This window comes from Perognathus longimembris, chromosome 5, assembly GCF_023159225.1.
Source record: "Perognathus longimembris pacificus isolate PPM17 chromosome 5, ASM2315922v1, whole genome shotgun sequence".
NCBI classification, from domain to species: Eukaryota; Metazoa; Chordata; class Mammalia; order Rodentia; family Heteromyidae; genus Perognathus; species Perognathus longimembris.
In genome coordinates, this window is record NC_063165.1 from 32,359,289 (window position 1) to 32,387,255 (window position 27,967).

Below are 27,967 nucleotides of genomic sequence, written 5' to 3' on the forward strand. Positions count from 1 at the left end.
GTAGAAGCACGACATATTTTATCAGCTACTGGATGTTATTTTTATGTCTTTTTAAAAAATCATTCATACTGATTAGAGTACTACTAGTTTCTTATTGACCCATCTGATGATTCTTCACAGCCACATGAAATATTTCAAGACAAAGTAAGAAACTGTTGTGTCTGCTCATATAATTTACCTGGGTTATTGTTAGATAGCAAGAGTCCAGATTATGCCAACCTTCCAGGTAGCACAGATATACACACAAAATGTCATAAAAGTCACCCTGAGGAATTCCTGGTAATAATGATCATGTTCACATAGGTCTCTTACTAAACTTGTTAAAACTCTTACAGCCCAGGACAAGTCCCACAGCTCCCTGGAAACCTGTGGTTGCTCTTGCAGTGGAAGAACAGCTGAATAAGGAATCTACATCTTTTTGCATTAACAGTTGTCCTCACTCCATCAGGGCAAGACCACAACATGGCTTTAGTAGAAATAAAGGTAAAACAACCCTTTCATTTATCAGTATTTCCCATATGTTCCATTTTTGACTATTTTTCATTCTGCAATCTCCACTCCACACTATGCTTTCACTATATCCCAATGCTTGGTTCAATGCAGATTTTTTTTTTAAGGAACTCATGACCTAAGGATCAGTTTCACAGTCAGTTTGCTCATGAATAATCACAGAAACTAAAACGGAGAGGCTGCTCAAGAGAAACCCAAAAGAACTCTGTGTCCTCTGTGTTATAGTCCAAAAGCTAAGAGTTTGAAGATAAGTAAAAACTTTTTAACAATCTGCTTTAAAGTAGAATGCAATTACCAGTTGGAGGCTGCACAACCTTGGAATCTTCAGAGGTTTTAGCTGTGGGCACCATCCATGGCTTTTCACTTGAAGCTACAGGGAAAAGAAATGGAACTTGCTGAAAATTTGTTTTAAGAAGAAAAAAAAGGACAGAAATGGGTTGCAGATATAGTGAAATAGCTACCAGAAGACTGAAACAGCTTATACACAGTCTACACAAAGTCATAATATATTGAGAAGATATCAATATGCTGCCATCCAGACAAAAGTTTATTAGTGGGCAGGGAGAGAAGAGTTTGGTTTTCCAGTCTCCACAATTTAAAGGACAGAAAACCAAACAATTGGATTATGTGAAATTACTGAGTTGATGATATTTTTTACTTTAATGGACAATCTAATCAAGTATTTTTTGTCTTTTTAGTCAAATAAACCACTTATTTATTTGCCCAAGTTAACTGAGGATTTTAGAGATAGAAACTAGTAAGCATATTGTACAGAAACAAACCATTACCATTCATGCTATTATTATTATCATCATTATTATTACCATTATTACTATTGCATGTATGAGTAGGGACGAGAGATCAAATCCAAGCTCTTAGAAATATCATATGGGCAATCTACCACTGGATTATACCTCACCCCATCACCCAAGTTTGTAATATCAAATATACTTTTATTACCCAAGGTACCCCCAGGTTTCTCAAAAGGGAAGGGTGTTTTTGCCTCAGGAAATTCTGGAAGCCTTTTTGGAGCTGCAACAAAACATACAGAATAGTCATAACCTAGGGTTCAAGTAACAGAGAGAAAAAAATCTAATGCAGAAAAAAACAACAAACCCACAAAGGCAATTATTTGATGTCAACTAAGAAGTCTTTATCAGTTTTTCTTCTGTATTTCTGTGACATATATATCACACACATATATGTATGTATCCATGTCCATATATTATACACTTATATGTACATGTGTGTGATACATACAGACATATATGTGTATGCAAACATATATTTATGTGTTTATATACAGGATCTTGCTATGTAAACCAGGCTGACTTTGAGTGCACAACTTTGTTTCTGACTTCCAAATGCAGTGCCAGTTACCTTGCCTGACTTAAAATTTCTTTTTCAATTTTTCATCATCAACTCACTGGATCTGAAGTATTTGGGCTCTTCTCTTTACTTTTATTTAGTTTCTTGGTTTTCTCAGGTAGATTAATGTATGTGATTATATACATTTCATTTAAATTCAAACAGTACAAAGCATACTTGATCTACAAAATATCCAACCAATACTTTTAGAAGTTGAGTGTTAGTAATTACGTGGTTTTATAAGAAAAGTTCATAAGTTTTAGATATTTCACACACAGAAATGCTAGGAATTCTAAGGAGTCTGCAGAAGTATTACAAATGTCTTCTCTGAGAAGAGAAACAATTGAGTAAAAAACATTTAAGGAAAATATAAATCTGTTTAGTGACATAAAATAAAATAAATAAAAAGAATCAAAAACAGTTTTAAAACATGACCACAAATTATAAAAAAAAAACAAACCACCAAACCAAACAAACAACACCTTGTCAGTGAGAGCCTCCTTAGGATCCTAAATTACAAGGAGTTTTAAAATCACCCTTAAGGACTGGGTATTGGGGAACTCATTATTATATAAGCCATTTGTCCCATTTTTCTTGTGAGGCAAAAAAAAATGAGTGAATTAACTGCAGGATTTCTATTATGCACAAAAATCTCAGATAATAATAAAGCTGCAGAGTTCAATAATTTGTACCTAAAGTGCTCAGTGGCAATTCAAACCTAGGAATTAGAATTGTTTGTGATGCTTCCTGGGTCCTTTCACTGAGAGCTACAAGAAAGAAGAATGATGTTAGCAGTACACTAACTTGACATTGTGGTTTACCAATGACCATGCACAGCATGCTTCATAACAGAGACTCATGGGCAATGAGCAGTTGAGGCCTTTCATCAAAAAGAACTGACTTTCCTTGGGAAAGTTACAGAGCTGTTCCAAGTTGAACACACTTTCAGAAAATCAGCACCATAGTGCAGCACAAAAGTCACATTACTCATCTTCAGGGAAAGAGAAGGAAATGCAATGGCAAGTTAGATTCTTTGAGGTAAAATCGCAGCAAAAATGCATGATGAGAAACTTGCATAAATAAAGGTATGATTCTTTAGGGGATTCTTCCCACATTTAATACATGTAAGCCCTTTCAAAAGCCCATTGGACCAATGAGCCCAGAGTCAAGAGTTCTGGTTCCTCCCACCCCCTCCATGCTCTGGTGGTCGAAAGGCAGGGATTCTGTCTGTCCAACAAAAGACTGGTTAAAAAAAATGCATGCAGTTGATATATAGCATCCAGATCTGCCAGGCATATAAGCCAAAGGGATCAAGGCATTTTTGTTAACTCTTCCAATGGAATCGGTACAAGAAATAGGAAAGTTGCTTCCCCGAAGGTGGGGAAAGAAGGAAGAAACACGGGGAGGTAGAAGGGAAAGAGAGGCAGATTGCAGAACTGGGGTGAGGATTTTTTTAGTGGATGCTGTGAGAATATTTTTGTTATTCCTTTTTTTAAAAAGATAGAAGGTAAAAAAAAAAAGGTGTAGAATTACCTAATGTTGTTTCCAAAATGTCCAACGCACTAGACACAATGGGTTTAGTGGTTCTTGGAACTGTTCCAGGAGTTACTGAAAGGTAAAACAAACAATAGCTTTATGAATGAAGATAAAATGATGAAGCAACAAAAGATCATAAATCAGATTTCATTCATCTTTAAAATTAGTAGCTGATACTTATGTAGCCTATTTCTTTTCAAGTTCCTAATAGTAGATTCTCTGGCTTGACCCAGATACCAGGCTTATTCACCTCCTGAATTTGGTCTACTTTTTCTGTGTTCCACAAAAGTACACCAAACTGGTTTCCATTCAAGTACTTATCACTGTCTTTTATTTGTCTTTCTTTCTCTACATCTATAGGGCTTAGTGCAAAGCCTACGATACACAAGCACATAATAAATAAATGTTTGTTAAATAAAGAACAAATGACCAAATAAAAGAAAGACCTAGAGTTAGTGGTTCACTTAGAAACTATTATGCTATTAGGTTTCTCTCTCAAGTTGTACTCAATCCATAAAGCTTGGAATTGGGTTGCAGTTATCATCAGATTTCAAATGCTTAGCCACCGAGTTGTCCAAACTGCTAACATTAAAGGCAATGGAGACCTCAGGTAAATAATATTGGTGACATAAGAACCATAGTTACTGAGATCTTGAAGGAATCGTGAGCTTGAAAATCCTAGAATTTTGCAGGGTAAGGACATAAAATGAGCACAACACTGAAGAATAAGTTGTGGTGGTTGACTAAGTATTTCTGAAATGGAAAGTTCTGAAAAGGGTTTGGCAAAAAGAAATGAAAACCAACTTAAGAAATCTGTGGCCTCTCATCAGATGTGGTGCCAAAAAATAAAGTGTAACTTGGGGAAATGGGTAGAATTTTTGAGGCAGACAAGAACTTGGAGTGACCCATTGGGTGATGTCGGGGCTTTTTAGTTAAGTACAAGATGAAAATAAGTACCTAGAAATTGCACTCAAATTGATTATTCCAGAGGTCTGAGTAGATTCTACCTTTGTCCTGTGAACATGGAAATGAACAGGACCATATTCTTTTGCTCTATCAGAAATAGTCTACTTGCATCTTCTTCTTGAAGGTGTTTTTTGGTTTTTTTTTGTTTTTTGGCCAGTCCTGGGCCTTGGACTCAGGGCCTAAGCACTGTCCCTGGCTTCTTCCCGCTCAAGGCTAGCACTCCGCCACTTGAGCCACAGCGCCGCTTCTGGCCGTTTTCTGTATATGTGGTGCTGGGGAATCGAACCTAGGGCCTCGTGTATCCGAGGCAGGCACTCTTGCCACTAGGCTATATCCCCAGCCCTGAAGGTGTTTTATTACCCTTTCATCCCTACCTTCTCTGAGCCAGTTACAAGTTAAAATATTTAATTCAGAGGAAATATCATAAATGTGTGAAATTATGGCAATTTTTTAGATTAAAAGAATCACTTTGGATGAGAGTTTCTTTGCTAAATTGGGAGATTTCTTTTTTTTTTTAAATTGGGAGATTTCTTGCCAAACATTTGTTTCATCAAGTTCTGGATAAGGTGTTATCACTCTGGCAATGACTGTGTTCAGAGATTAATGTCTCCCTCGTGGTCTTCATAGGGTAGTTGATTCAGAGAAGAAACAAGGAAAGTTTGTTAGTTACAGGGATAAAGGATGGGAACAATGTTTACACATTGACTCTGTAAGGAAATTTTTACTGGACTGTTAGCATTCTGTATACTAAGGTTGTTTATCTCCTAGGGGCATTTGTTTCTAAAGGATTTCAGGATATTTTTCTAAGTATCAAACTAAGAATTGAGGAAAGATTAAGTATTTTGCTAAACTGACAATAAAAAAATGATCCCAGGTCTTAATTTAAAAGGAAAGCACCGGGGCTGGGGATACGGTCTAGTGGCAAGAGTGCTTGCCTTATATACATGAGGCCCTGGGTTCGATTCCCCAGCACCACATATACAGAAAACGGCCAAAAGTGGCGCTGTGGCTCAAGTGGCAGAGTGCTAGCCTTGAGCAAAAAGAAGCCAGGGAAAGTGCTCAGGCCCTGAGTTCAAGGCCCAGGACTGCCCCCCCCCAAAAAAGGAAAGCACCAATACTTAAAAAAAAACGATTATTATGTTTTAGTATAAAACTATTTCAGAGTTCATATAATAAGCTTCAGCTTAACTCGAAAACACAGCTTTCATAATACATATTGGCTATATAATTCAATTATTCATTTTTGTTTTCTTTTTTTCTGAATATTAAAGTGCTAGCATCTCATTTTGTTTTACACTATGATTAAAATAAGTTTCCAGGGGCTGGGAAAGTGGCTTAGTTGTAGAGTGCTTGCCTAGCATGCACAAAGCCCTGGGTTTGATTTCTCAGTGCCACATAAACAGAAAAAGCCAGAAGTGGTGCCATGGCTCACGAGGTAGAGTGCTAGCCTTGAGCAAAAAGAAGCCAGGATCAGTGCTCAGGCCCTGAGTTCAAGCCCCAAGACTGGCAAAGAAAAATAGAAGTTTCCAACTGACCATCAACTGAAAATACATAAGCTTCTCAAAGATTCCATATATGAAAAAAAACATTAATTCTTTTCCTGGTGTCTCATTACCTGTTAGGGGCTGTGCTGGGACTTTTTCAACCACTGGTGTTTTAGATTCAGCAGGTAATGCCAAGGTTTCATTTTTAGCTAAAACAAAACAAAAACCAATTCACCTCACTTATTCATAGCACAGTATCTAACAATATCCATTCAAAATATAATCAAGGAATAAATTATTTTTTAGTTCCTCTACATATATTCCTTTCAGCCAGCAAGTCAACTTTACTGTGCATTTCTACCAGGGACTAATAGGAATAAAAGATAGTTTTCAGAATTCCTTCTCATTATTCCTGGCTAATTCTTTAAAATCTAAATTGACATTGGAAGGAAGATGAAAATTACAACTCAGTACTTGGATAAATTTTTTTCATTTTGATTCAGAATTTCTAGAATGCATAATTTACCCTTTGAATGTTCCTCAGAATATTATATTCAAGTTGTTCTACTATCTAAAATACCTACAAATGAAAATTTTCATTATACATGTTAAAAAACATAGGAGATTATAACACTGAAACTTTAAAAAAAACACAACACACATAGAAAAATAAATTATTTGGGGGAGGTAACAAGTTGGCTAAGAAATGTACTCACTGCCTTACATATGAAACTGTAACCCCTCTGTATTTCACTTTGACAATAAAAAATGTTAAAAAAAATTAAAAAGAAAAATAAATTTGGAAAAATATAGCTAAAATAATGGTAAATTTTACTTGAGCCACATGTTAATATCATCCTATGCAGAATTGCAGTGCAAAGAATAGTTTAATACCAAGAAACATTGTACTCACAAACTGACATGTTGAAACCCCTTTGTATTACTACTTAAATATAAAAACAGAGAGGAAAAATACAATCTTCCCCCCCCTTTATGCAAATATCTGGGAAACCGACTTCCCTACAATGTAAAGGTTCTTTCTCAAAGAAAGTTTATGGCTAAACTAGATTTTCCCATTGGCTAATTTGTCCCCAATTTTAGAATGTTCTTGGGATTCATTCCACTCAGTTATTCAGCAGTCTCTATCAAGTGATCTGTTTGCAATATTTTGAATCAGTTGAATTCATGCCACCTAAAGCTGATTCAATAATCAAGTTGTTTTTTTTTAAAGTCTATATAGGCTATGGACCTGTCAACTTTGGCATTATTGACACTTGTGACTAGTCAGGTATTTATGCTTTGGGGATGGGCATGATCTATGGGGAAGATGTTGTCCTGTTTACAAATGGAGAGTTGGTGGCATTTCTTCCTCACTGAATATCAATAGTACCCCAATATTTGCCATAGCCAGAAATATCTCTAGACATTGCTAGATATTCCCTAAGGGCCTGACTCATTGCCTGCTCAGACTTAATCTAGTTTATCAAAGTTTTTTGGACATGAAAATTTTGTAGGTAATATCACTTTCAGAAAGGCCATTTTTCTTGGTCCCATATGATATTGGCACAAAGTATGTGTTTATTTCTAATGAATTTAAAGATAATTAGAAAGTAATCAGAGAATGTAGGCGACGGGGAGAGATTTAAGTGAGAGACACTCTAGTGTCTATAAGCATTCTAACTGCACAAGGTCCAACTGCAATCCTGACACCAAAAAAGTAAAAGGTTTTTGAAATAGTCCTAAACCTTGAGAAATTTCTTATCCTCCAGTTTTCTTCTGTATTTTTTTTTCTTCAGCAGAGCTGTTTCTCTTAAGTCTTGGCTGGCTAAGTGTTGGCTTTGGCAAACCCTTTGTACGTCCCTCAGAGATACCTCAGAGAGAGAGAGAGAGAGAGAGGGAGAGAGAGAGAGTAATACTAGCATTCTTGTTTATTTCTTTCATTATTCACACCATATGTTCTTAGAACAAAAGCTATTACATCTCTTGATGTCCCATGATGTGCACTGATAGAATGGGAATGTTATTTTTAGAATTTACTCCCTCAAGAAATATGACTTTTCTGAATTGCTATAATAATTAGCTTTAGAAAAGCTTATTTCTCCCTTGGTAGTATAAAAAGCTGTTTATGCCCACGCTCTTTTTATTTGAAAAAAAAAAAAAAAAAAAAAAACCAACCAGCATTCTACTTAACAAAATGGAAAACAGCTTACAGACTAGAAAAAAATATTTGAAAACCACATTTCTGATAGGAATTCAATATCTGAACCACATATAGAACTCAAAACTCAGCAACAGTGTCAATGATTGATAACAAGTAATGTGATATTTCAAAACAGCTAGTAGAGAGTTTTGTACCCTGGGCAAATACTCTACCACTGAGTATAGCTACAGTCTTATTACCTGCTCCCAATTTTATTAATGTTGCTTCTTTTTGAAACATAGTCTGTTAAGATGATAAACTCGATTGATGAAATTTTCCTTAGATTTCTTGTATTTGTAAATATACCAAGTATATCCATCCCTTCATCAAATAAGAGATCTTCTATGTGTTGAATTTACAATAGATATTTTACTAGAACTCTAAGTTCAAAAAGGTATTTTCTAGGGGCTGGGGATAGGGCCTAGTGGCAAGAGTGCTTGCCTCGTATACATGAGGCCCTGGGTTCAATTCCCCAGCACCACATATACAGAAAATAGCCAGAAGTGGCGCTGTGGCTCAAGCGGCAGAGTGCTAGCCTTGAGCAAAAAAAAGAAGCCAGGGACAGTGCTCAGGCCCTGAGTCCAAGCCCCAGAACTGTCCAAAAAAAAAAAAAAAAGGTATTTTCTGTTTGTATGTCTTATTTGCATATTTTTATTTGATTAGTTTTTCCTCATTAAAATAACACTGAACTGTGGCAATTGAATAAATCTTACCAGAAAAACAAAAATAACACTAACCATAATCCAGTAATATTCACAAAGTTAAAGAATTTGTATTAAGGTAGCACATAAAACTTGGTAAAGCGGGGGCTGGGGATATAGCCTAGTGGCAAGAGAGCTCGCCTTGTATACATGAAGCCCTGGGTTCAATTCTCCAGCACCACATATCTAGAAAACGGCCAGAAGTGGCACTGTGGCTCAAGTGGCAGAGTGCTGGCCTTGAGCAAAAAAAAAAAAAGGAAGCCAGGGACAGTGCTCAGGCCCTGAGTCCAAGCCCCAGGACTGGCCAAAAAAAAGAAGGTGGGTGGGCTGGGAATATAGCCTAGTGGCAAGAGTGCCTGCCTCGGATACACGAGGCCCTAGGTTCGATTCCCCAGCACCACATATACAGAAAACGGCCAGAAGTGGCGCTGTGGCTCAAGTGGCAGAGTGCTAGCCTTGAGCGGGAAGAAGCCAGGGACAGTGCTCAGGCCCTGAGTCCAAGGCCCAGGACTAGCCAAAAAAAAAAAAAAAACTTGGTAAAGCGGGTGCTGGTGCCTCACGCCTGTAGTCCTAGCTACTCAGGAGGCTGAGATCCGAGGATCGTGGTTCAAAGCCAGCCAAGGTAGGAAAGTCCATGATACTCTTATCTTTAATTAACCACCAGAAAACTAGAAGTAGCTCTGTGGCTCAAGTGGAAGAGCACTAGCCTTGAGCTGAAGAGCTCAGGGATAGCATCCAGGCTCAGGATTCAAGCCCCACGACCAACCACGCCTCCCCCCCCACACCCCCACAAAAAATAAATAAATAAATAAACGTGACAAAGAAAATTGTCTGAAATCATTTCTTAAAACCAAGTAATGAAACAAATTGTCTTTAGTTTAGAACTGACACCTTCATATCCCTTCTGGGGAACTATTCTAATCATTGTCAGTCTCCTTCACAAACTCTACCTTTTGTACTTTTGATGATCACGTTAAGGACCAAATGAAGAAGAGGCTGACTGGCCCCTTTATTTCCTCCTCTTGCACATGCTAAGAACACAGTCTCTATAGAGAGAAGGGTTAAGTACAGAGTCCCAAGTTTTGGCTCTTTCAAATTCTGCTCCACTGAGGTAATTTAATGTGGCAGCTTGCAGGTACCACCACATTTACACGAGGCAGGGTTGAGTCACAGTATTGTATAGCTGAGAGACAGGTGGACAAGTTTAATGGACATATTTATTGCAGGTAACTCATTTTTATAACTAACAGACAGGAGTATTTTGTAACAAAAACTTAAGGAATATACAAAACCACAAATATTAGTGAGTATTTTTTCAAGTTTTAATAAGTGATGTGTAAGTTTGGAATTTTTGTTCTAAAATCCTAAGTCTATGGCTAAGCATTCTTTGCCCTTCTTTTTTTGTACACGTACACATATTTATATTTTATTGAAGTATAAGATAGGTGTTTTACTGCTCATATGATCTGTATGAGCATCTCATTGAAGGGTTTTTTTGTTGTTGTTTGTTTGTTTTTTGCCAGTCCTGGGCCTTGTACTCAGGGCCTGAGCACTGTCCCTGGCTTCTTCTTCTTTTTTTTTTTTTTTTTTTTCTCAAGGCTAGCACTTTGATACTTGAGCCACAGCGCCACTTCTGGCCATTTTCTGTATATGTGGTGCTGGGGAATTGAACCCAGAGCTTCATGTATGTGAGGCAAGCACTCTTGCCACTAGACCATATCCCCAGCCCTGTATGAGCATCTCTAACACTGAATTCTCCTTGCCCTACTCTTTGTCATCACCAAACAACTCATTTACCAGATTCCTTGGATAGCCTAAGAATAGTGGTGCTCAGACTCAGTCATGGAAAAATCCAACTGTAGACCTTTGATACATACCTAATTGCGCCTTCAGGGCATCTGAAATCTCCAGCATTACAGATGTAGGCAGTTTTACAGTGGTTTCATTCAGACCTGGAATAATAAGGTGGACTGCAAGGAAGTAAAGAGGATAGAAAATGTTTCATGACATAAAGTTCAGAGCATCAGACACTAGATTATGAAACTTAGCATGTATTTGGTTTAGCCAATTTGAACCCCAAAATTGAAATGTTGTAAAAGGGTGACCATATCTTTTCAATAAAGTAGTTTTTAGATTTAGAACTGAATGAACAAAATGCTCTGTCTTTTAGTTCATAAACATAAAAAATAATACAGTCAGTGCTTAAGAGGTATAGTTAAGAGACTGTAATAAAAACCAATATATAGGTTAAAAATGTGGTAAAGAAAGACAATCATTTTCAATGATAGTGATGTGTGTGTGCAGGTTGATTCTGGGGCTTGAACTCAGGGCCTAGGTGCTGTCCCTGAGCTTTTGTGTTCAAGGCTAATACTCTACCACTTTAACCACAGCTCTACTTCCCACTTTTGGTGTTTAAATTGGAGATAACTGTATGTTGGACTTAACTGCCCAGGCTAGCTTTGAGTCATGATCCTCAGATCTCAGCCTCCTAAGTAACTAGGATTAAAAGTGTGAGCCACTGTCACTCAGCATACTGAAAATGATTTTTCAAAAGATCTGTCCAATATGACCCTTAACAAGTCTATGGATAGATAGAATGAGTGCTATCATTCCTCTGAGCTAGATCAATCTCATTAAAATCCCATGTTAAAGATAAGGTCTTGGCTCTAATCCTGGAATAGACACTTGCCAGAATGACAAGCAGTGAAAGGAAATGTACTGACATTAATTTAGCAGACCTACTCAAAGGGTTCAAACTCCATCAGGGCCTTACTACCAAAAGAATAGTCTGACTTGCCTATTCTAGACATAGATTTCAAAATGGATTCACTCACCTAGAATTGTTCCTCCAAAGGGAGTCTTATCTGGGGATTTAGTTGCAGCCTTGTGGGTAACGTTCTGAATCACTGTTGAGACACAAAAGGATAATAATGCTATGGGAAGAATAGGAAGGAACTGGTGATGTGAAGCCATCTGGCCTGGGAGAAAGCTTATTCTGAGTTAATCAACAAATAAAAAGCAACTCAAAGGACTGGCTGCAGAGGCGAGGTAGGGATTAGAAGCTAGTTATTACCTTTTCTATTAGATAACAAAAGGCTGTTCTATCATAAAGTATTGCATTCCAACTAGGCAGAAATTTTCCTCCCATTCCCACTATAAAGGGTGGTGAGCCCTCTCTCCAAGTCAAGAACTAGCACAAATTGTACCAATGACTAAATGATAAGAAAAATTAGAGAGCATACATTCTTGAAGCAAAGAATCTTTAGATGATTCTAATGACTAATTGATCTTGTTTTAAGGGTTCACTTAAGACACTGTGTTTTCTTAAAATGAAAAACAATTTTAAGGCCGTATCTCTTCCAATAAGAAACCTCCTAGAATTAATGGAGCCAATTTAATCATTTGAAAACTAGAAGCCATGACAAACCAAAAAAAGGGTATTGAATGAGCCCTTGTAATTTGTTAAATGTAGACATCATGGTCTTTATTTTCAATAGGTTAATGCATTATTCTACTGTTTTTTTTCAGGCATACTAACAATACTGAGCAAAGCTTGACATATTTTTAAAAATTGTCTTTAAGTAGTTGTACAAAGGAATTGTCATTCAACTAGACAATTTATGAATACAATGCATCTTGATCAGTTCAATCTTTCCTTCATTCTACAACAACTGCAAAACTAGTTTTTAAAAAAAATTAGTGCTGTTATGGTTGCACTGTCCAGAGTTGTCCAGAAAGTGTTATTTGTCCATATTTTTGCATATTGGTACATAAACCCATATCTATTAACTTCTAATTTACAAGACTAAAATAGTTGGTTCAGGCTTTCTCTGGAAACAATTTTTAAAAATTGAAAAAATATGCACTATATTTAATTATCCTAGTTAAAAATAGTTCTTACATGTGCAGAGTAGATTAATTACCTTGCTTGATGATTGTTATTGGAATGAGTTTCCTTGGGACATATGCTGGCTGAAAAGAGAGGAAAAAATCAGTTTGTTTGGGCGTGGTTTTGGTGATGGTCCTGAGGCTTGAACTTAAGGTGTGGGAGCTGTCCCTGAGCTTCTTTTGCTCAAGGCTAGTGCTCTACCACTTGAACCACAGCTCTAATTCCAGCTTTAAAAGAATAGTTTATTGGAGATAAGAATTTCATGGACTTTCCTGCCCCTGCTTGCTTCAAACCATGGTCCTTATATCTTAACCTTCTAATTAGCTAGAATTACAGGCATAACCCACCAGCATCTAGCTAGAAACCAGTTAATAACAAAATGTTAATAACAAAAATATCAGACTTAAATATCTTCACTGAGGTTTTTCCCTGTGAAACAGGTTTAGTAGTCACTGGAAAAATCTTTAACACATACGTCTGCGTATGTTTTATTGGACTACATACCCCCTTTCCCCTGAAAGTAGCAAAATTTGAAAGGAGGAATTTCTTGAACTCCTGTTTACTTAGAAATGGCGAGGGAAACAAACTAAATATTCTAGATTGGTTAGAATTTATTTCCATTTCATTTAAGATAAGACTCAAATTCTTTCTTTACATTTCCCCTCTAAAGTAGGTTAAATGACAGATTCATTTTTAAAAGCAGTGGATATCAGTTTAATATACCCAATTATTGCTGCTGTTACTCCACCACCCCAAACACCATGAGCTTCTAGCATTATGTGTTATTGCTTAAAAGGCAGAGCTGGGACACAGACCTAGACATTTCTCACTTCAAAGTTTGTACTCCACCTTTCTGTTTCTGTTTATTTACAAGAACCTTAGAAGTACTAGGACAGTCCCAGAGCACTGTGCTGCCTCCTGTCACTGAAATTACCTCAGAGATCCTTCCACTGGACATTTGGAGATCATAGAGTGACTTGAACTTGGACTTTACAGTGAAGTCATTGCCAAACATGAGCACAAGGCAAAGGCGCATGAGAACAATGTGAAGATAAGTGATAAGAAGAGCAGGAGGATTACACATCAGCTTAAAAGAGTTCAAGTATGTATCAAGTGTTTTGATCACATGATCTATATAGACATACCGTGTGTGTTGTTTTATATAGTTACACCATGTGTGTTCATGTTGTTTGATTTGGTGTTGAACACCAGATCTGTTGATTTTCAAAGCTGAGCTGAATGTGAGACATCTGTATCCTCAATTAAGAAGAATCACAATATCCTACTTTTGGCTATTTTTATTCTTGTATTAAGGACTTTATTTTTAAAAGCACAGAAAACAAATTTACTATTTCGGAACAATTTTTAAAGAGTTATATCTATACTTATGGCCTAGTGATTTTTTTCTTAGCATCCAGATTGAGGAATTAACTAAAGACACATACAACCATATTTGCACAAGAGTGCTTACTTCCACAAGTTAAAGTAACTTCACTATCTAAAAGTACAGGCTCTATTTAATCCAAAGTACTTTATATTCAGGTTTTATTTAATAAGTCCAAAAACTTTAAATTTGTGATAGTTCAAAATCAATTAAAATGGAAACATGTAGGATATAAATAAATACAAAGGGCACAAGTTTCATTCACAGTTTAACTTGATTTAATAAATTTGTATGGGCATAAAAACCCAGATGAATATAAATGATTGTTTGTTTTTGGTGTAAAACAATAGGCCTTTTCATCCTGAGCATCAGTTACCATTCTCTCTTCCCAGACAGGGAGGGGCTGGCTGCATCTCAGGGGCAGTAGCTGCTCTCTACATTCTGTCAAGTCTTCAAACTCTCTGTTGCCCAGGCAAAACCTCTTCTCTCAGGCCCCAGACTGACCCCACCTGGAGCAAACCTTAATCCTCAAGAGAATGACCGGAATGCAAGTGAGTTCCCCTGGCATGGCACTTATTACTATTCCCAATCCCTCAGAAGATGGCATATGATTGGAATATGAAAATTAAAGCATTTGTCAAATAACATAGTACCATTGATGACATTTACATAGATTTTCTAGTCCCCATGTAGGTGACTGTATGTATGTATGTATGTATGAGTGCTTGCTTATCATGCGTGAAGCTCTGGGTTCAATTCCTCAGTACCACATAAACAGAAAAAGCTTAAAAGGGAGCTGTGGATCTATTGGTATAATGGTAGCCTTGAGCAAAAGAAGCTCAGAGACAGTGCCCAGATGCTGGGTTCAAGCCCCAGGACTGGCAAAAAAAAAAAAAAAAAGTACTAATCAATCAAAAAGACCCCAGTACTATGGCTTGCCAGTAGAGCATATACCTGCATCCAGGAATTATAACATACAAAGCAGCAAAACAAACAAGATGAATATATTTAGTACTCAAAGTTTCTTTCTTTTTTCTTTGGTGCAGGTGCAGAAAGTTAAACAGGGTATTTTTCTCTAATTCAGATCATGCTCTATCACTTGAGCAACATCTCCAGTCTGACTCTGCTGGTTAATTGGAGATAGAAGTTTGAGGATTTGTCTGCTCAGGATGGCTTCCAATTGTGATCCTCAGATCTCAGCTTCCTGAATAGCTATATAATGCCTATAACAGATCATAGGCATCAGCCAACTAGCACTCACTTTTTCACCTAAGTATTGTCTTTCAAAAGGATATCCTTTGACTCAGATTATTCTTCCTATTTCCTGTTTTGCTATTTAGAATATTTAAAAGTAAGGGTGTTTTGATTAATGAAAACATCTTTCAATGTGTCTTTTACTTAAAAACGTTAAAAATAAAACAACTGGAATTAATTTTACATCATTTGAAATACTGATTTCCAAGATCAGTCTCAGAGAATCCAGAGGTAAGTGTTTGGATCTAGTCTTTATGAGGACTGAAATATCACTCTAAAGTATCCAGTGAACTTTCAGAATCAAGTCTATGTGGTCACCTAAGACAGTCAAGTCTATCCAAATGACTCCTTTTCAACTTTCCTACTTCTCAGAGATACCCAGAAGCAGAGCTGTCAGTTGATAAAATGCTTTTCTGTTATCCAGAAGGTGACCTTAAAGAGTCACTTTCATTGAAAATACGTTACTCAATGAATTTGGGCATTCCTTGGAAATAATCAAGAGTTTGAAAGAGCAGCTCACCAGAGCTGGCTGGACTTGAGGTGTCCCGCCTTGCAGCTTGAAGTGATAAAGCATCTGGCCCAGTGTCATAGACACAGGAATATTCTCCCTAGCCTTTCATGACTGTTTGTGATGAGAAAAAGAAAATTAAATTCCCTTGTAGTAAAATGCCAACCATCTTTCCCAATCTTGCTGAGTAATTCACCTTAAAGGAAATGTTCTGCCCAAATAAATAAAATTATTGGAATATGACAGCTGAGAAGAAGGAATAAAATGACATCATGAAGTCACATGGATGATGTAACATAGCAACTCCTTTGTACAACAAAGGATAGAACAATAAAATAAATTAATGATAAAATGAAAATAAAGATTGAACGTGACAGTCAAGAGGTAGGAGATATGTTTCCTAGGAAACCACAACAATGAATGAGATTGTTGTGGAAAAGGATGAGAAATCATTCCACTATTCTACTTTCCATGATATTGATTGGATCTAAGAAACAAAAAACAACCTGGCACTTGTGGCTCGTGTTTGTAATTATAGTTACTCAGGAGGCTGAGATCTAAGAAGCACAGGAAAGAAGGAAATTCTGTAAGATTCTGCTCTCCAATTAACTACCATAAGAGACAGAAGAGGAGCCATAGCTCAAGCTGTAAAGCACTAGATTTGAGCACAAAAGCTCAAAGACAGTGCCCATACCCCAAGTTCATGCCCCAGGACAGCAAGAACCAAAAGGAAACCCAAAACAAAAAGGCCTTAGGCACTGGCTCAATTCAATATGTGGTACTAGGCCAATGGTCATTAAGGAAAACATAAAGTTTAATTATTACAAAAATTAGAAACACAGAAGAGGGAGCAGGATGTATTTATTTGTTTTCTGGAGATGGAAGGGCTTTCTAAAATATAACTGAAAACAAATTTTGAGACTTGCTTATTTAAAATGTTCTCATAAAATTAATTTTTAAAATGTGAGAAAAATATTTCTAGATTATATCATAAAAGCATCATTGCCCTTTAAACTATAAAGTCTTTAAGCTACTCAATTAAAAAATTCAATGCTCAATAAACAAAGGACTGCAACTAAAGGTCAGTAAGTGGAAAATACAAGTGAAAAAGTATTACTTTATCTGTGGTCAGAGAAATGGAAATTAAAATGGCTATTTCAGCTATTATTTTAGCCAAAATCTTATTGAAAGAAATACATAATGATTTCAGTACATGGGCACTATAGCAAGATAAACTCAGAAAACAATTTTTGGCAAAATTAGGCACCTTTCTGGAAAGGAGTTTGACCATCCATATTAAGAAGTCTTAAAAATGTTCAAAGTCTAAGCTGACAAAAGATATTTCTAAGTATTTTGAGGAAACAATCAGAAATGTGAATTTTTTGTATGTGTCCACTGTAAGAGCACTTAATTTAAAACAATTAAAAATAACTTAAATGTCTACAGACTTGAAACTGATTAAGTACATAATATATTTAGATTATGTATTGTGCAGCAGTTAAAATTATATTTACAAAGAGCTTCTAATGACATGAAACATGGTTACACTATATTTTCACTAAGTAAAAGCAGCAAGATACAAAATTGTACATACAGTATGATTTTAATTTTATAATAAAAAATTAAATATTCTCATAGTTTTTTAATCACTGAAACAAAATACAGTGCTCAGAAATGATCCAGTGTACTTAAAGTCATCATATTCTTGGCAAAGGTACTAAAAATCTACATTAAAGAAAGGAAAGCTTCTTCAATAAATATGTTAGGAACACTGGTTAATCAACTTCAAATGGATCAGAAACCTAAATGTAGGACCTGAAAGTATGATAATATTAGAAAAATATATAGGAGTAACCCTTCAAGACTTTAGTATAGTTTTCTGGACAAGACTTCCAAAAGCACCAGTAAAAAAAGCAAAAATAGAAATGTAGAATTATATAAAACTAAGAAGCTTCTATGCAAAGAAACAGTCAACAGAACCAAGTTACAACCTACAAAATGAATAAAAATGTGTGCAAGTTATTCATCTGACAAAAGATTAATATCTAGAATATATAGGAAACTTTAAAAACCTCAGTTTATAAATAAAAATGAGCATAGGGTATGAGTGGACACTTTTCAAAAGAAGATATTCCAAGGGTCAACAATTTTATAAATGCTCAGTTTCATTGGCTATGAGGAAAATATAAAACCACATTGAGGGTATCATTACACTTGACATAGGATGGCTATTATTTTAAATTACAGAAGATAAGAAGGAAACAATTATGCATAAATGATAAGAAGGCAAATTAGCCCATCCATTGTTGAGAATGCTGTTTCATCAGAACACTAAAACTAGAACTATTATAGGAACCAGATATCCCACATCTGGATGCATACTTATTGGACATGATATTAGTGCATCAAGAAGACACTTTCATTCCCATATTTAATGCTACAGTATTCACAATAGCTCATGTATAATATCAACCTAACTATACATCAACAGAGGAAAATGAGATCTATGTACACAATGGAGTATCACTTAGCCTTACAAAGAATGACATCCTATTGTTTGTAGTCAAACATGTGACTCTAGAAGGCATCATATTGAGTGAAGTAAGTTAGATGAAGAAAAGATAACTACTGCATGCTTTCTCACATATAGATGTTTAAAAAATAAAGTGGATTTTAATACCTAATGTAATTCTTAGAGTTTGGGAAGCAGAGAGAGTGGTAGAAAGGGCTAGATTAAATGCATTTAGATGAAAATTATGAATCCAGATGCCCCAAGCAAAAAGTAATGATAAGGAAATACAAATGTTAATTGGCAGGCCAAATAGTACATAACGTGTAGTTGTATGGAAATATCACAGCAAATCCTATAACTTTGTATCCCTAAAACCCCTGGTGTGGGGGAGTGGACTTCAAAACCTCTTTCTTTCTTTTAACAAAGAACATATGAACTACTTTCATTCTTCACCCTGGCTTATATGAACAATGAAGTATTCTTTGAATTATAAATTATGCTGAAAATGATTACCACTCAAACACATCATGCACAATCCCTAAAAAAAGAGCAAATTTCTACCCATAAAAAGAATCTTTCTGTATTTACTTCACTGTAGACTATTTCCCAAGCTGATACCTCTAATGTTTGGGAACCAAAGGCCAGGACAAAACCTTCCATCCTTCTTATTCAAAAAGCCTTCTCTGCCTTCCCAGTAACAGAATATCCCACATTTTATAACTCCGGATGTGATGTGAAATACAAACGTTCTTTGATGGCTATCATAATGGCTGATTTTATAGTAATAGGTAGCGCCTAGTGACATAATGCTTCCTGAGAACCAATTCTTTGGAAGGTATTTGCTGACATGAGACAGATCCCCAGTCTATAGAAGCTGGGTGTGTTATAAAACCATAGACAGAGGTGGAGCATGTTACAAAAACAGTGGCTGCTTCATCATTTTTGAAAAAGTTGGCACTTTCAAGGACAAACTGATAGAACATAGCAAAGACTTGAACTTCAGCAATGTTCAGAGGGCACGTACCAATCAGTGCACTCCTGAACTGTTCTATCCAAAAGCTATCCACAGGGCAGAGTTAAGTACAGCCTCAAAATGTCCAGACAACTGAAATATTAGAGTAATTATACTAGATCTCAGAATCTCAGAGCTTCAAATAAGTTAGAGATACTTTGGAATCAACCATAGTTCCATCTGCATTTCCAGAAAAACAAACTGGTTTCTAAGCTCTTATGTTCTTTCCCCAAAGCCTACTACCTCTGCTTAATTCAGCCTCAGGACCTCAAAATAGAACTGTTCCTCTACTTAAATAAGAATAGAACTCAGGGGGCTGGGGATATGGCCTAGTGGCAAGAGAGCTTGCCTCGTATACATGAGGCCCTGGGTTCGATTCCCCAGCACCACATATACAGAAAACGGCCAGAGGTGGTGCTGTGGCTCAAGTGGAAGAGTGCTAGCCTTGAGCAAAAGGAAGCGAGGGACAGTGCTCAGGCCCTGAGTCCAAGGCCCAGGACTGGCCAAAAAAAAAAAAAAAAAAAAAAAAAAAAAAAAAAAGAATAGAACTCAGATACAGGCTTTTAAAAAATCCTGAAAATAAGCATTACTTACCACTGTGTGGACCTGATCATAGGTACTTTGGATTTTCCCGTTTACTTTGTTTTTACCTGATAAGACAAGGGAAATTAACATTATTTTCACTCTTCTTGCTTCTAAATCAACTGTACTTAATCACCACGAACACAATTACAACTCAAGCTTTCTAATTTCAGCACATTGCTTTAATTGCTGTCCCTTCAAATATCAATTCCAGTGAAGTATGAATAAAGAGTAACTGGAAGGAAGCTCAAGGTTCTCTAAAGTATTCCTGTCTACCTTAACTGGCCTAAGTTTCCATTCTGAATATTTAAAACATTATATTGAGCATTGTCGTTGTTTGCATAGGTTTATTTTTTAAAATACTACATTGGCCAGAAGATAGTGAAGATTAGTAAAGATATCCAATATTAAACTGCCACCTATTCTTAAAGCCAACTTTTTTTAAGATCCTGAAATATTGTTTCTTAAGTTTTTTTTTATTATCAAATTGATGTACAGAGAGGTTGCAGTTTTGTTTCTTAAGTTTTAATCACTTTACCTTTTCTCAAATACTAGAACATGTAGATTAATTCACTGTGTATTATACAATTAACAAAATAATTAAAATTTTGATAAGGAAAGAAAAAATTACAAAAAGCCTACTAAATGAATAGTTCACATACTTACTTCCAACAACTGTCTTGTGATTGAAAATCTTACTCCAAATTCCACCTTCCATGTTGTCTTTGACTCCAAATTCATAAACTGTGTCTGGCTTTAAATTTTCCACAATTGTCTCAGTGGCTGGACAGAGTTGAAAAACCCACTTCTTTTCTTTATCCTTTTCTCTATAGCGAATTGTGTATAATCTGTTGAAAAACCAATCCATTAAAACACAGAGAGATTCAGAATATAATTTCAAGTTTCTTAAATTCATCACAGAAGACTATATTTAATACTTGACTTTTCAGATTTTTCAAACATTTTCAGTGAACTTCAAAAGATGATTCAATGTGTAGTTATAGTTTTCATTGCAAGCTGAGGGTCATTCTAGCAGCACTGAACTTGTCTGACAGGATTTCCACATCCACAGTCCTATGGCTTGTTACTTTGAGAAATGAAAGTTGAAACATGCTGGATACTTTTCCAAATGTTTATGTATAGAGAACATAGGTGTCATTTTACAAATACATAATATTATCATGTGATAATTTCACGAATTTAAGTCCCTCACCCCATCAAAATTAAACAGGTTAAAGTTTAAAGAGTTACTCATTTACTAATGTGAAAAACATTTATTGAGCACCCTTTAATAAATAAATTTGTAGAAAAACAGGACGTAAGATATCACAAGAAATGTACACACTGCCCTACTATGTAACTGTACCCTTTTTGCACAACACCTTGTCAAAAAATTTATGTTTAATTAATAAACAAATAAATAAATAAAAAAGAAATAAATTTGTATTTATATTCTTTTTCTCCAGGCACAAGTACTTGTCACCCATTTCTACTTATTACAAGCTCTATAGTTACCCAGCATTTAGGGAAATAGGGGCTAGGGCTGAACACAACTCATGGAGCTCACTGCAAAATGAAAAGGTGGAACCCTCGCTTAAAAATTAAGAAATTTAAGGCAGTGATAGCAAAGCATAAAGCCAAATTACATGCCTATAACATCAGCAGGGGTCTATAGTTTAAGAAGCACAGAAAGGAAAAATAAATTTGTATATTCTGCCTAATTGCTTATTAATTACAAGGCAGTGAAATCCTCGCAATCGTTCATTAGCTTACTTCATTTTTTTAAATAAAAGTTGCTCTCAGGCCTTCAACTGGCCATTCCAAAATAGCAGAAGGCAGAAAAAGTAGACACAGGAGGCTGCTCCAGCCAAATTACTAATGGCTACTGGAAAAAAAACACATTATAAGATACAAGTCCTTTGTGTCTTATGAATCAAGGTATCAACAGTGATTTATAAAATGCATGTCTTGGCCAGTATCCTACATGGAATTTCTGGATTTTGTTTTCTTACCCCCATCCTGGCTCTTACAGGACTTTATAAACTGCTGGGAAGCTAAAATCAGGCCAGATGGCCTACCACAGTTATGCTTCTCTTATATGGCTATGTTTCTGATGACTAATTATAATTGCTTGAATGGTTAGGGCTCCATTGCTAACAGAATTACCAAAGGGCAGATTCAATGCTTTCCAGTCAACTTGATTTCATATCATCTTTCTCTGAATAAAACAGTACAGAAACATCTTATGCTTTCTAAAAATCCAAAACTTAAGCACATGTTGAAAAATAATTCAGCCTGAAAAATTACTTCTTTCAATTTTACAAAGCATATTAATAATTCTCCTACCAAAAATGTGAAGTTTAAGAGCACCTGGCTCTTCTCCTCTGTTTTGGTCAGGGTTGGACTGAGTAACATTGTCTAAGTTAATTAGTGACTGTAAGCTACATAAAAATCATTTAGTTATACTAGAAGTAAGAGAATAAATTATCCTCGATTTACAACAAAGTATAGCCTTACATAATGATAAACAATATCACCTAGCACACAGTAAGCAATCACAAAGACTTACTAAATGAACTGAATAAACAGTTTCTCACTGAGTTTTTAAAAAATTGGAATATAAGTGGTCTAAATGGCCAATCTTTCAATCACCAAAAAAAGTTGACTTAAGCTACTAGGTTTACAATGAGATATTAGGTTTTACTTACCAAAATGCACCATTCCTATTTTACACAAGCTGAAGCAAAATACAATGTCTGTGTTAAACATTTGCAGAGAGCTTAAGATTTTATTTCAGCTTATCAATATAGTAAACCCTGAGCAAAGTAGAATAGAAGAGAGGTTGAGAAATGTCCAAAGTGTGACAGACAGACTCATGTACATGTAGTTTCCAAATCCTCACTTAATAGTTTTTGTTTCTATTGGAATATCTTTTAACTCTAGTTCTTGGAAAACAAGTAGAAAGGTATATAAAATAATAAAGAATTAAGAAACATTGAGCATTGCTTAAAATTCTTTCCTCATTTATTTATTTTGTATTTACCACAACAAATTGTCACAATCTTCTCCTTAACTGAGCACAATCACAGACTAAATGTTGATTGCACCATTTTCTGTAATGATTAAAGTTGGGCAAAACTGCAGAAGTAGGCTACAAGTCTTTTATTTACTTATTTATTTTTATTTTTGCCAGTCCAGGGGCTTGGACTCAGGTCCTGAGCACTGTCCCCGGCTTCTTTTTGCTCAAGGCTAGCACTCTACCACTTGATCCACAGCACCATTTCTGGCTTTTTCTATATATGTGGTGCTGTGGAATAGAACCCAGGGCTTCATGTATATGAGGCGACCACTAGGCCGTATTCCTAGCCCGCTACAAGTCTTTTAAAATACTGGTAAGACAGCTGTTCAGAGTGACACAAGCTTGTACTCTAAGCACTCAGGAAACTGCAAGAAGAAGAAGAATCAAGAGTTCAAGGCCAGACTGGGTTACTTAGTGAGATGCTGACTCAAAAAAAAGTAGGGGGGGGGGGGCAGATATAGCAGCCTATTTCCAGCAATTTTAATATGAACAACCGTGCATCATATATCCTAATTAAGGAGTTTGGAAGCCGCTGAAGACAGTACTTGGTGGTATTATTATTATTTGCCTAGATCTCCAAAATAGTCTCCATGTTCACAATAAGTATGGCTTTTAAAACTACATAACTTCATCCGGGAATGATTACGCAAGTAATTCCAGCATTTGGGATGTTGATGAAGGAGGATTGTGAGTTCTAGGCCAGCCTGAGCTAGATAATGAGAGCTCTGTCTAAAAATAATGTATATCAAAATACTATAGGAAAGGCAGGTAGTGGCTTGCCTGGATATTTGTCATTAAAAACTAGTAGAACAACTTCAGGAAAGTCCCTCTATCCATGTATGCATCAATTTTGTCACAAAGAGGATTTGGACTAGATAATCTTTTCTGTATTTGCTGTTTGTAGAAGTTTATTTCAATGTCTTCATACTTCCGTGTTGAAACTGAGTTTGAGACAGAGGTAGAAACTGCACAAACTGAATGTGTGATATAATTGGTGATGAATTACACCATGAAGATTAGTTGAAGGATATAAAAATAAATTTAATCGTTCTATCAACTGCACAAATATAGTGTACAACATTGCCCACCATTAGGACTTTGTACACTTTTTTCCTTCAACAATAGTTTTATTTTGGTATGTTTAACACACTGTTTTTACTCTCTTCCTATCAAAGTACACTTCCTAATGACCCTTTGTTCAACACTCATATCCCTTGCTTTACATCCTCACCATCTCAGGGATTTCTCTTGCCTTTCATTCTCTCCTCTCCCTCTATAATTTCAGGGGATGAAGTATATCTCCTCTTCTCATTATAAGTTTTTTGATAATTTTCTTCTAATTTCTTATTCAGTCCATTCTACAATATCTCTTTTCAGCTTTTAAGGACCTTCCCCTGAATCTAAAAGTGTTTTGAAAATATTTTGAATTCTACCAAAATAAAACTAAAATAAAAACCATATACTTAATCTGGCCACTATATTTTAACACAAATTTTCTTAAGAATAATATACTTTTTCCTACAGTCTTACCATCCAAAAGCCTATATCTCTTTTTTTAATCTGAGTCTGAACTCTTTTGTAGAGGATCTAATTCTGCCTGAAGATGATAATTATCTTAAAATAGACTCCTTTTCTGTCCTAAATTTGTTGCTATTATCATCCTCGTTTCTTTTTTTAATTAATTAATTTATTGTCAAAGTGATGTACAGCATCAGTTTGATAATAAAAATTTGAAAAAAAAGTGATGTACAGAGGGGTTACAGTTTCATATGTAAGGCAGTGAGTACATTTCTTATCAAACTTATTACCTCCTCCCCCATTTTTCTCCCCCTTTCCTCCCTCCCTGACTCCTTCTCCCCCACACCCCACACTTGTACAGTTGGTTTACAGCATATTGCCTTCTAAGTATTGCTGTTGCATTGGTTCACCTTTTACCCTTTGTCTCTCCATCTTGATGTTCCCCTTCCCTTCCCTACTTCCTATAAACCTGTATACAATACCCAGGATACCAACATCAGTTACAGTGGCATCAGGGGTAAAACCATGGGGAAGAAAGAAGAAAAAGGCATAATTTCACATGGTAAAAATCATTCTAAGTGAAGTGAGCCAGGCCCAAAGAAACATGGACGCTATGGTTTCCCTCATAGGGAATAATTAGTACATATTTAGGTTAGTCATAGCAGAAGATCACAATAGCCCAATAGCTATGCCCGTATGAACACACAAGGTGATGCTAAGTGAAAGGAACTCCACGTATGGAAACAAGTGGTATATCATTGTTGTAACTATTTTCAACATGCCATGTGAAACAGTACCTTTTTTCCCTTTTCTCTCATATTCCCTTCCTGTGTTTTTACCCCTACTATCACTGTATTTGATCTTAGTACCCTGGATACTGTATATATGTGTATTAGAACTAGGGAAGAGAAAGGGAATAACAAAATTGAGAGACCAAGGATAAAAAGACAAACCATTCCAAAAGCAATACTTACAAACCATTTGGTATAAACCAACTGTACAACTCATGGGGGAGGGGGGAGAGGGAAAGTGGGAGGGGAGGAGAGGAAATGAGGGAGGAGGTAACAAGTTGGATAAAAAATGTACTCACTGCCTTACATATGAAACTGTAACCCTTCTGTACTTCACTTTGGCAATAAAGGGGAAAAAAGAAAGAAAATAACAAGGATAAACCACTTATTTCCATAACTTTGAGTTCATTTCACTTAGCATCATCTTATTTATTCATATGTACATAGCTATTGAGGTATCGTGATCTTTTGCTAGGACTATCCTAGACATGTACTAATTATTACCAATGAGGGAAACCATAGAGTCTATGTTTATTTGGGTCTGATTCACTTCACTTAGTATGATTTTTGACAAGTCTGTCCACTTTCTTACAAATGATGCTATGTCATTCTTTCTGATAGAATTCCATTGTATATATGTACCACATTTTCTTGATCAGTTCATCTACTGAAGGGCATCTGAGTTGGTTCCATATTTTAGTGATAGTAAATTGTGCTGTGATGAAAATACTTGTGCTGGTAGCTTTAGTGTGGTCTTGCTTGTCATCCTTTGAATAAATGCCCAAAATCAGGGTTGGCTAGGTCCTAGGGGAGCTCTATGTTTAGCCTTTTGAGGAACCTCCACACTGCTTTCCAGAGTGGATGAACAAGTTTACACTCCCATCAACAGTGTAGTAGGGTTCCATTTTGGCCACATCCACACCAGCATCTTGTTATTAGTTTTCTTGATAATGGCCACTCATACTGGGGTGAGGTGAGATCTCAATGTTGTTTTGATTTGCATTTCTTTTATGGCCAGTGATGTTGAGCACTTCTTCATGTGTCTCTTGGCCATTCTCATTTCCTCTTCAGAAAAGTCTCTCTTTAAGTCAGTCGTTAGCCTATTCATTCAGGGGACAGTTTTTTCTTTGTTCACCCTTTTGTTCATGTTATTTTATTAAATTTTAACAACCCTAGAGGATATTCACATTATTACATTTTACATGTGAGAAAATAAGAATATAAATCATGAACCGAGCTATCCCAGGTCACAAATATAATAATAGTTTGAACTAAGATCATTCTGACCAACGTTTGCATCTTCAAAATTCATACTATATTACCATCTTGCAGGTGCCTACATTGGGCTCTGGATAAAAGATGATATAGACAAAGGTCAAAGACCGAATAGACTGTATGAGCCTTAAAGACACTTCTTGATGTGACACTTGTTCATTTATACATTTGTTGAGACTTACTATTGTAAAATATAAAGTTAGGTTCTGTGTGAAGTGAGTGACATATGATCATTGTGAAGACTTCAAGAATGAGTCCACAATATATCAGGGAGGCAGACATATAATTGTGCCTCACTAAATAAGGCAGTATAAAAAGCAAAGGGTCGACTGAGTGAGGAACTCTCCAACGTGAACTTACAAAATGCGTGCAAATGCATGCATCTTAAATCCTACCCAATGGTATGATTAAGACCAGAATATCCTACTCAGGTTCAGAGGAAAAAATAGGTCAGATATATATGCCACCTTACTAATGTGGCTCAGATATCTCCTGAGATACGTAGTCTTTGAGAGATTCTACGACTCTTTGCACTAAACAGAGAGACCTAGTAGAGAGTGTTCACCAGGTGAATTAAGTTGAACAGTGAGAGGGGAAGCTAGATTTATTGACAGTAAAAGGATTAAAACTAGAGGAGGAATCTCCAAGTGTATTCCAGATGAGATGTCAAGGAAATAAATTGCATAAGGAATAAGATGGGAGAAGGGAACACATTAAAGTTATATTTCTATGATAGAAATAATGAGACAAGATCCTTACAAGTATCAAAGAGAGAAAATAAAAACCAGAAATGTGGGGTTTTCAAATGTAAGAATAAAGTAATGTGATGGCAAAAAAAAATCCTTTCTTTCTTCAGTATAAAAAAGTGATTTAAGTCTGAGTTTGGGTTATTTCTCCAAATCTGCTTCTAATTACACATATTTACACTTCTGGTTGATTTATTTGGGTGTTTTTAAAAAATATGTACTATATTGTATTTTTAACTCAGGACTACTAATATTTTTTAAGCATGACAAAAACTTTACGTTGGCTACTTTACATGGACGACTGTAAAAACAGAATTCTGGAAATGGATCCTGGTCAGAGTTTCAGCATTGGAAGTCATTTTTATCCATACCACACCTCCTGTTTTTTGTATAACAACAACTAAAGCAATTGCTTAGAGCTTTTTTCAAAATGTAGATTCTCAGGCTCTTCCTCTTTCTCGGGCTGAGCAAAATCCACACAGATCAAAATTAAGAAGCATTTCTCTACATAAAGGTGTTAATTAACTACCAGGCATAAATTAAGGAAGATTAAAAAAACAAAGATAGAACACTATTCCATATTTAGTACATAGGAAAAGAAGTCAGCTAAAGAGAGGAAGAATGATTAAGAGGGGCAAGAGGGAAATTGTCA

General features: G+C 35.9%; 1 protein-coding gene across 6 annotated transcripts in view; it reads right to left on the bottom strand.

Moving 5' to 3' along the window:
* The window catches only part of LOC125351633 (ABI family member 3 binding protein), a 192,447-nt gene that overhangs the window by 91,304 nt on the left and 73,176 nt on the right, over nucleotides 1-27,967 (bottom strand). For 5 of the 6 annotated variants that reach the window (XM_048346514.1, XM_048346515.1, XM_048346512.1 and 2 more), the window contains exons 5-14: nucleotides 20,573-20,754; nucleotides 19,919-19,974; nucleotides 12,689-12,737; nucleotides 11,600-11,671; nucleotides 10,643-10,735; nucleotides 5,996-6,073; nucleotides 3,412-3,486; nucleotides 2,571-2,645; nucleotides 1,471-1,542; nucleotides 806-880 (exon numbers count right to left, since the gene is read on the bottom strand). In XM_048346514.1, coding sequence (XP_048202471.1) covers nucleotides 806-880; nucleotides 1,471-1,542; nucleotides 2,571-2,645; nucleotides 3,412-3,486; nucleotides 5,996-6,073; nucleotides 10,643-10,735; nucleotides 11,600-11,671; nucleotides 12,689-12,737; nucleotides 19,919-19,974; nucleotides 20,573-20,754 — 827 coding nt within the window. The remainder of the gene's footprint in view (nucleotides 1-805; nucleotides 881-1,470; nucleotides 1,543-2,570; nucleotides 2,646-3,411; nucleotides 3,487-5,995; nucleotides 6,074-10,642; nucleotides 10,736-11,599; nucleotides 11,672-12,688; nucleotides 12,738-19,918; nucleotides 19,975-20,572; nucleotides 20,755-27,967) is intronic. The other variant, XM_048346517.1, reaches the window with a different exon arrangement.